Here is a 10129-nt window from a genome sequence, read left to right on the forward strand (position 1 = left end):
ATCGTACACAAACCTGAAACATATTCATTTCAGCGGATGTGAGCGAACAAATTGGTTTATTTTGGTGAAAAAAGCTTTTGTCACAGCGGTTGTTGCAGATACATCAATTACTGCAAAAGAGCTGCTAAAGTTGTCCTTTTCAACTCGTATCGGAGAATTTTTGGAAAAATTCCCGTCTATTGTGACTGCTTTTTTGAAGAAAACGCTCGGTTCCACGTTAACGAATCCATCTGTTCTCGTTTGCGCTTTATTCTTATGCGAATTCCTTAAGAAAACGATTCCTAAGCAATTTCTGCAAATTTCTTCGGAAACTCCTTCCGAAATATAGAAATTTGCCCATACTTTGTCACGAAAATGAAATCCACCCAACATTGTTCATCTATCACCTGATCCCGAGTATTCCGTAGTATCATCTGGCTGTTATCAACCGATTCATGAAGGTTCATATTGTTTGTGACACTGGCGCCAAATGTCATATAAACAATGTGCGAACATTTAGCGACGGGTGATAGAACGGATCCAGAAATGCTTCAATGGGATAATCATTGAGGACATGACTTAATGACTCCTCCTCTTCCTTCCACGTCAGTCAAGTATTCTCTATTACGGACAATTGCTCACATTATTTTGCATCCAGAACGCTACGCGTCACGCATCTGGTTCCACACTGCAACGATTCGGCTACGTACGTTCGGCCTTCGTCGTTGAATTGAACTGAGAGTGAATCGGTTCGGAACTGAATGTGAAACGCAAGTGAGTCGATGTGCTGATGGGGGCAACCTTGGGCGATGGCGGTGTTCGCGTCGGGGGCCGCCGAGGATGTGAGGTGCCGGCCGCGTCGCGCTCAACTCGCGACGCGCGCGACACCCTAAGATATTTCCCATAGAGCTTCGTGCGTGTGTGTGGGCGGTGGATGAGGTGTGTGCATAATTAGTATGCGTATTTTACTATGCATCTTTGTTATGTTGATACGCATGCGTGAACTTCTTCGATGTTAACGTTGTCGTATTTGTGTTCTCGTCTTCGTTCATCCGTAAATGAATCCGTCAGCCGTTTCTGGACGGGGGAATTTGAGAGTGTTGTTTTCTATACAGCATAAGTATGCTTGCACATTACACTGCTAAAATGCTGGCGCTTTGCATTGGAGACAGCTATTACACGTTTGGCGCGTCTTACAAACTAGTTTGCTTTGTCATTCACCGTCCATACATTCTACACCTACAAGTATTCGGATTCGAATTAGGTTACTGTACTGTATTTTCTGCTCCTCATTTGCTATTGTATATACATATATATGTGTTCAGCTGTGCTTCACTGCTCCCACATCATCACCGTCATACAATATTTCAGAATGGATAATAAAATTACATCTATCATCAAGCTCACTTTTTCCTTTTCCTCTATTCATCCGTTACAAAACATTGATTGCCTGCCCTCTATGATCTCTGGTTTTTGTCAATTCTCATTTCACAATCGTCTCCGGTTCGTACACTTCCTACACTTCTCGGCTATTCCATCACACAATACCCCTACACAAATTTGTTAACTTCATTTTACAGGGACGCATCATGCGCTGGATAATACTTCCAGCAATTATTCCATTAGTGATATGTCAGGATATCGCACATATAGGCAAGTTTTAAATTTCATCCGTATCACCAATTCGCTTTTTTCCCACGGTTGCCGTAGTTCTAAAATCAATTCGGAGTCCCGAAACGAAAGTCGTGATCTCGATGATCGTATCGCTTCTGCAAGTTCGCCAATAGCAAGACTGTAATTTCAGTAAATTTCCTATTTCTATGATGAGTACATATATATACATAGAGATAAATTGAAAAAAACAAACATATATATATATATATATATATATATATATATATCCTAGCTGTCATCCTTACTCGAACTGCTCTGAATGTTTCACAAAATACTGAAGCTTGCCACCTTCAATTTTTGGAAAATTCTTATAGTTCCTTCCTTCCTCGTTACGTTTCTCGGATTTCGAGTGCAGCAACAATATTTGTTCAAAAATAAGACTTGTAGGGCATTTTAAATCCTGAGAAACGCTACGCTGAGAAATCCTACATACTTCTTCTATACCCATCGCCCCTCAATTTGCAGTTTTTCGCAACATTTTGAACATGGTAATTACGGGCGCAAATATAAATACGTGGGGTTCGAGGAGCCGGACAAATTTATATTTTCGAACCTGAACAATTAAAATCCCAGCGGACTCAGAAGATTCATGCAATTCGTGACACCACAAACTTATCATCTTCGCTACCGTAATCGTTTAAGACTGTATTTAAACCGCGAAAAATTAGAAATTGGAACAAACACGATAAGATCTTGGGTTTATCCTGTGTCTGATATTTCCCTCTATATCATTGCTATCGTTATTTTTTCAACTTATATTTTCTCATTCTGGTCCATTGGCGATAAATTTCAATGAAGTGTTTGCATTTGTATGAAAAAGTAGCTGTTTAAAAGCCGTATTTTCCTCGAGAAAGTTCACGAGACGTTCCTGAACTAAAGCAGTACAGAGAAACATATTGGTCATAAAGTCTCCTGCACGGTTCGCGCCCAACTTTAGGAATAAATGTGCAACGGGACGTGTAACGTGCCGTATCGTACACATTTTAGTGCAACATACGAACGTGCATATCGACACTTTTGTATCGACGAACAACAATCTGTTTATTCATTTTCTCTTTTCACTACTTTTCAATAAAAATTCTTTTGAAACCGTTTTGCACTGCTCAAAAGCTTATTGTAGCGGTATTTTCTCGCCTACGCATATAGATGTGTGCGTCGTCGCCTCTAAGTTTGTTCAGCCGAGCAACGCGACGCGTCCGCCGCAATGTGGTCCCCTCATATTTATGGCACATCTTTCCATTTTGCTCCGTTCTGCCCTTGTCGAAGTAGAACACGTTTGATTCCGACTGTATGTATATAATGGATAATTAGCAGAGGAGCAGGATTTAAGGATGGCCACTGATGAAGAAAATTAGGGCACTTGGCGGATGTTCTTTTCATAATAAAAAAAAGAGTTGCATGTTAGATCATTTGTTTATCTTTAACGACGACGCAATAGGCACTATATACGCAATTGTATAGTGGTCACTAAGAGGGTTTTAGTGGATCATGACTGGAACAGGCCGGAGTAAAGAGGGTGTGTGTATGTAAAGCAGAGCGGTGCGCATTGCGTCTGCGCCACGCGTTCACGCGCGTTCATGTGGCTGAACGTATTAGGTACTGGCTATACTTGCATTTTTAAGTGCATTGTCACTAAAGTTAGGAGTAAAGGCTTCAAGAGAACGGGTTATGTGGACAATGTCCGTTTCCTCTTCGTAGCTTTCGGTCGGGATTGTTCTGTCTCAGCTAGTTTTCCAAAGTATTGTGTCGTCAGTCACAAGTAGAATGGACTGGTTTCTTAGTTCTTAATACGCTTGAGAAGTTTCGTATGCAATTACTTCTGACATATTTTCATCGATACAGTATACAGTTTCGGTCTTCATCGGTACAGTATACAGTTTCCAGGTCGGAACAAGTAGTCTGGAGTAGTTTAACTACGATACTGTGATTTCTTGCCGCCGATAGGTGCAGCGAGAATGAGAAAATAATTGAGGTTGTATGGCAGTATCCAAAAAAAAAATTTGAAATGTTAGTAGTATAGTTATAGTTAATATATACAGAGCGAGAAGTCAAGAGGTAATAAATCCGAAAGAATTATATGAGCTACAGCATCGCTAGTTCTACAAAATTGTCCTTGTTCTTGTCACTTCAGCTACAGATATTCCAGTTATCTAAAAAAAAACCGTAGATTCCATGTATCCGGGATTCATAATGTATTAACTGCTATACTTCTTGACGACTTTGAAGATTTCGCCCATAAAACGTCGATCGTTATCGATGGACCTTATTTAAAGAAGTTTTAATGATTGACACTCCTAAAAAATTATCCGGGTAGTGGGTACCTCAGACACTAAGGATCGGCGGGATAGTAGAATATAATGGGATGATTGAATTAAATCAAAGATCAATACCAAGCTGGTCGGTACATAAAAGAATTCTATTTTTTCGAAAGTTGCTAATTTGGCAGCCACTGGTGTCTGCACCATTGCTAATGCGAATTAATTTTTTCCAAGAAAACTTGAGCGAGGAAGAAAATTATGACTGAGAAAACAAAACAAGGGTCATTTGTGTCGTTTTTTCGACCCCTCACGCCATTATTGAGTGATTAATTAATTCACCAAATGCTTCAGGAGTAACACTGAGTCACAATGATTGAAGAGTGTTGAAGATGTCAACTATGACGTTATATTTTAAAATAACTGCAAACGCAGTCACATATTCCGTTGCTTTAATTCCATTCCTTTCTTTTCTGCAATTTTTTTCTCATTCTTGTCCGAGTGTACCCCTTTAGACTTTCGAGTACTGGCGGGAATTTAAAAAAGTCTCGATTTAAGGCGTATACTCTTATTTCCAACGTTCGAAAGTTTCGAAACGAATGACCTTCATTTTGTTATATTTGTTCCCAGTACAAACTTTTGACTTTAACTACTAACTTTTGTACTTTTTTAAGTCGCTAATTGTCCAGCATCCTCAAAGCACATCCTTAGAAGGTTTTGCTCAGGATTTCCTTTCTTTTCTCCTCATGTCATGTCCTTCAATTTCTCGGAATCTTCACAACGTTTTTGTTGCTCAGGTGTCTAGCACAACTTTTAAATGCCATCAACTGTAACATTATGAGCGCTGTGGAAGTGTTCTGGAACCGTACATTCAAAAGGCCATGGATGATGAGCTGGAACTAATGAGGTTGATCCAGTTTGCATCAGTTCCACAGGAACGTTACAAAAAGGTTGATACTTTAGGACTATGCTATTGGTAATGTAAATTGGCGTAAACTAAAGTAAAATGTGTGTAGTGTGATCTTCAAAGATCACTACCATGTGGATGCTACCGACTGTTGAAAACCTCCTAAGTCCTACTATGCTTTTCATCACCCAAAAGTCGAAAACTTTGTACCAAGGTTGTCTGGATGGATGAGGACACTTACTTGATCCATTGTTTGACACCCAGGAATTGTTGTATGGGTTCTTTCATGAACCTCCTCGATTCTGAATTGAAGTTGATTGCTTTGGCGCATCCGAAAGAAGATAATCAACGCCGACACTTTGTTCCTATGAAACAGTCATATTCGTGTTTGATTGGATGTTTCCATGAAAATTTCCCTCTCTACAAATTCATGACGAATCTGGTTCGTCGTGTAATGGGAAGTTTCAGTTATTTGCATGGAATTAATCACAATACGTATTTCCAGTCTAAGTTCACTTTTAGCTTTCTCAATTATAGATGCAAATAAGTAATGATAACTTTTTGGTTTTGATAAGCTAATAATGGTTCTATGAAGTGTAATAGAGTAATAAAATAATAGTAATGAGAGTAATAGTTCCAGAAAGTCCTTTTAAGTTTCGTTTAATCTTTTTTCTAGGACCTGAAAGTGCTCGAACAATTTCCTTTTTAGGTCATAATCATCCTGCCGCTGGCCCTGATCTATCCGGAGATTTGGCAAGAAATTTGGATAGCAGAGATCCTTTGCTCAACAAGCAGGACTCATATCATGAGAGTGGCCTCGTTGATCCCGAAGGTCGACGTTTTATCGCCCCGCTGAAGCAGAAGACAGTGGTGTAAGTCAGCATTTTTTCTCACACTTTTCACATACAATAAACCCAATGCTACAACTCTCTTGGTTTTATTGCTGTTGTTTACTGTTTTAGTCCAATACTGTTGATCCATTTCTTGGTCCAAGATATCTGGCATCAATCATAAGTTCTTGAATATAATGTGGAGGTAGAACTTAAAGAAAAGGGGACGAATAATTTCAGAGATCGAATGAAAGAGGTACAGCTAGGAAGTATGGATCGAGTAGTTGTTACATTTTCGAACAATTTAACATTTACTGCATATTTGAGAAGGATTTGGTAGAGTTTAGAACTAGATACAGATTTATTTGAAATGCTCAACGTTCGAATCCAAACAATGTGTTCGAGTTAAGAACATTTCAAGTTAATCCACACACCTCTCCTTTGTTATACGAATTCGATAAAATTAGAAAAACGTACTCACAAAATCACGTACTAGAAAATAGCTATAGCTTCTGAAGCCTAATTGTTACCTCATAGAATTGTGCTATGTTTAATTGAATGGGTTCGGAAGGGGAATAGTTCCTTCACTTCGTTCCTGCCTTCTTTTTTCTCTTCTTCTTATACTCCTCCGTTTTTGCTGCGCTCTTAATTATTCAGCATTTATCAGGCCACGGTCAGCTATCGGAAAACTCTCACAGTTCCTAATATTTGGAACGTTCAGAAATTTCACCTATTTTTAGTTTGAAAAAAAAAATGGATTGCTCACGCTGTTTCTTTAATAGCGAATATGATAGTTGACGGCAAAAGGATTCTACTTTTTCACAAATGATCAAATATCCTGGTTTTATCTTCTCGTTTACTTTAATCATGAGCCACCAACCGCTATGAAAGAGAAGTCAGATCATGAAAAGGTGCTGCTTTAAGGAAAAACTTTCAACAGGAAGATTTAGAGTTAAAGTCAGTTCCAATCCAGAGCTCTAGAAGCAAGGTTTCTCCAAGATTACAGAAAGCTAGTGAAATTCTCATTGTGATTCTATTTTTCTCGGAGCATATCTGACACGGAAATCATATGCTCTCTCCAGCTGACCAGCTGTTATCAGCTTTTGTTTTCAAATTGTTTTCTCTTGTGTTATTTCTTATTTTTAGTGCAGAAGAAGAGTTGCGACGTGAAGCTGCTGAGATCTCTCGACTGCTTAGCCCTCACAAAATAGCAGTCCCTTATTCTGCATGGTTGTGGTCATTTTTCGGATGCTCATTAGTGGTGCTTAGTGGAATTCTACCGGCTTTAATTCTACCGGCTAACAGTAGCGAATATCTACAAACGCAAGGTTGGTCATGTAGCGAACGATTTCTCGAATTCTTTTGGATTCCTTTATTCACAATCATTTCAGAAGGAAAGAACAATTTGAATCTGTTGCTTTCATTTGCTGTTGGTTCACTCCTTGGAGACGTATTTTTACATCTTCTTCCGGAAACATGGAACAATTTGGATGGTATAATGTTTTCCTCTTTTCACTTCCATGTATGCACACCTTTACTGACGTGTCACTGTTTCGTTTTAGTTGATGTTGATCAAATTGGATTTTGTACCTTGGGTGGTCTGCTAATATGTTTTTTCATCGAAAAACTTTGCAGTACAACGGAAGAAAGCCAACATAAAGTTAGTGTATCACAAAGAAATTAACTACTTAAGAAATTGTAAAATACTCTTTGTTATAATTCGAATTTTAAGATTTGTGCGATCATGAACCTTTGCGCTAACTTGGTGGATAATTTCACGCATGGTTTGGCGGTTGGAGCTAGCTTCTTAGTTTCACCTAAGGTGAGGTTTCGATGCTCTCATATACTTTTATTTCTAAACTGCTTTTATACTGATCAGAAAGAAATTGAAAAGAGAAGAGAGAGAGAAGAGAATAGGAATAGATACAAAACTAAAATTTTGATTTTTTGCATCCTCGTTTCCTCCTATCGTTTCCATCAACATCGCATAGGCGATTAATTGCGGCGCGATTTCCAAGTTCACGCACGTGACTGCGATCGTATCTTTTGCAGCACAGCTAGTAGTCCCCTGAAAGAGAAACCAAGCGAATGTCCCGCCACGATGACGCCCACTAGTAGTCTCATCGAAAGAACAGTGACGCCAAGTGCAGTGATCGCAAATTTTTGGTCGTGACTGTAGCACGTGACTACTCTACTGGCCGAAATCGTCGAGTATGTATATAATAGAAAAGCCGTCACGTGTTTTCGGACAGTTATTTCACAACGAACCTCATAATCCTTCCTATTTGAATTGTATGGTAATTAAACCGATGAGCGCCGCACGTACTGTAATAGGTTCAAAACGATATGAAGAACGGTGCCGTTGCGTAAGCGGCTGCGCTGAAAGCGGCTCGGAAGAGCGTAACGGTTAGGATCGAAGGAGGACCCTTGCTTGCACCTCTCACCGTTCCAGTTGAATGGCAATGGATCCACCTCGATTCCAACTGTTTTCTCCACATTTTACTATACTCTCGACTATCTATGTCTCTTATTTTCTCTGGAACAATTTTTTCTCTCCTTTTCTCTCTCGAATTTATGAACGTGGACACTAACTTGGTAAACTTTTATTCTAGTGAAAAAAATTCCTCGTTGAAGTGTTCATCTTCATTCTCTTGGGATGTTGGATTCCATTTTGTGTTGAATTTTGTAAGTGAACTAGTTTCTATGTTGAACTTAACTAACAGTGGTTCCACCAATGTGAATTTTTGTGAACTTTCTGCTTTGTGCGGCTATGGAAGGAGCAAAAATGGTTTTAAAATATCAATTTGTGATGTAGTAAGTCATAGAATTGTCTATAGTTCGGGATGATGACCACATTCGCAATCCTGGTTCACGAAATTCCCCATGAAGTCAGTGATTTTGCAATTCTTCTTCGTGCAGACTTCAAGAAAGTGGACGCAGTAAAAGCTCAGGTGTGGTTATTCATATGGGATGTGTTTTTTTTTTCTAAAACATTTTAACCAATATACAATCGAACTCAACGGTTGTTATTTCAGTTGGTTACCGCTTCTGGAGGAGTACTTGGCGCTTGTGTTGCTCTTCATCTACGTACCGATGATGTGCAATCACCCGATTGGATTCTACCATTCACCGCAGGAGGATTTATAAATATAGCACTCGCACAGATTTTACCTGAACTTAGTAGAGAAACGGACCGAAAGTAAGTTTCGTAATGAAAAATGACCATTATTGCTTGAAACTATTGAATCGTAAGGGAAAAATGTTGATTTTTCAGACAAAACATCAGGCAACTGCTTATGATTCTGCTTGGCGTTGGTGTTATGGTTGCCGTTAGCCATTTTCATATGGTTTAACCGAAAAGAAAAACCTTGTACCTTCACTAAACTTGCCCTCTTCTCCATTGTTCACAAAATGATCACTGCCTTGCTGATTCCGAGTCGAGCGCCTTACTCTTGCCTTCGTTTTTACATGTCACTAATAACATGCGTCACTATGGGTGAATGGGTGTAGATATCAATTTCTTATCTCCATGATTTTTTCCCTTAGTTTTTTTTTGTATTGGAATTGTAAATACGTATATTCGTACATACGTCATTTCAAAACTGAACCGGTATCTCACAGCTTACAATGTAGTAATAAATGTAATTTAGAAGCAAGCAACTTCAATAACGTTATCCCTGAAGAAATTTTGATTTCGTGATGTAAAACTCCTGCATAATAAGATATTTATTAGGTTGAGTTACAAATAACTTGTGCTGTTTTTTTTTCGGACATTCATATTTCAACAATATACAAAACAATGTAGAAGAATAGATTGTGACATACTGAATTCCTGCTAATTCTATCGTTATTTGATGTAGTTTTAGTTGCAATAAAAGGACAAAGCCACTGGCGTATCAATCCACTTGGGATGCGCCCAACGCGTTTTACTGCAATTCATAATCGTTTAAGTTTTTGGAACTGGTGTTGGACTCTACGATGACTTGCGGACTGATAATAAAGTCATTGCTTTATCCTCCCAGACAGGTCTGCTACCAATGTAGCGACCCCGGAGCGACGAAGGGTTTGGTGTACTCTAGGGCGATTTCGAACTATTGACTGTGTGGCTACAACGGACCTCTAACAGGCAGCGTCACCGCGGCCCGAAACAAAACGATGCCCTTTGATTTTATTCTTCTTCCAGGTTTGATCAGTCTGTAAGTGTCTCCTATATGGGAAAAATGGAGAATTACAAGAAAATTTGGTTGTTTTTTAATCGAAAAACAAATTTTATGCATTGAACTGTTTGAAGTTTTTCTGCAAATATCTATTGTAAGTGCTAATGCTGGATATGCTGGATATGATGGAGTAGCAAAAAGACTAAGTGCTATTAATGTTAAGAAATTCGCTTTTTCTGAGAAAACAATGACACAACACTTAAGTGATTTATCGGTTGTCATTTGATTTTAAACATATTTGAATTTTTTACTGCTGTTACTTATTTC

The 10129-nt window shown here is 38.8% G+C and overlaps 1 protein-coding gene across 1 annotated transcript; it reads left to right on the forward strand.

Annotated features, from left to right (window-relative positions):
• Positions 1-1568: 1568 nt before the first annotated feature.
• RB195_021879 (uncharacterized protein) lies at positions 1569-8998 on the forward strand (the record flags this gene model as incomplete). The annotated part of the gene is made up of 9 exons (XM_013443658.2): positions 1569-1632; positions 5525-5687; positions 6792-6973; positions 7037-7138; positions 7208-7305; positions 7378-7467; positions 8483-8596; positions 8681-8844; positions 8920-8998. The coding sequence occupies 9 exons, from the start codon at positions 1569-1571 to the stop codon at positions 8996-8998; spliced, it is 1056 nt and encodes a 351-aa protein (XP_013299112.2).
• Positions 8999-10129: the final 1131 nt, after the last annotated feature.

The sequence above is a fragment of the Necator americanus genome, chromosome X (genome assembly GCF_031761385.1).
Source record: "Necator americanus strain Aroian chromosome X, whole genome shotgun sequence".
NCBI classification, from domain to species: domain Eukaryota; kingdom Metazoa; phylum Nematoda; class Chromadorea; order Rhabditida; family Ancylostomatidae; genus Necator; species Necator americanus.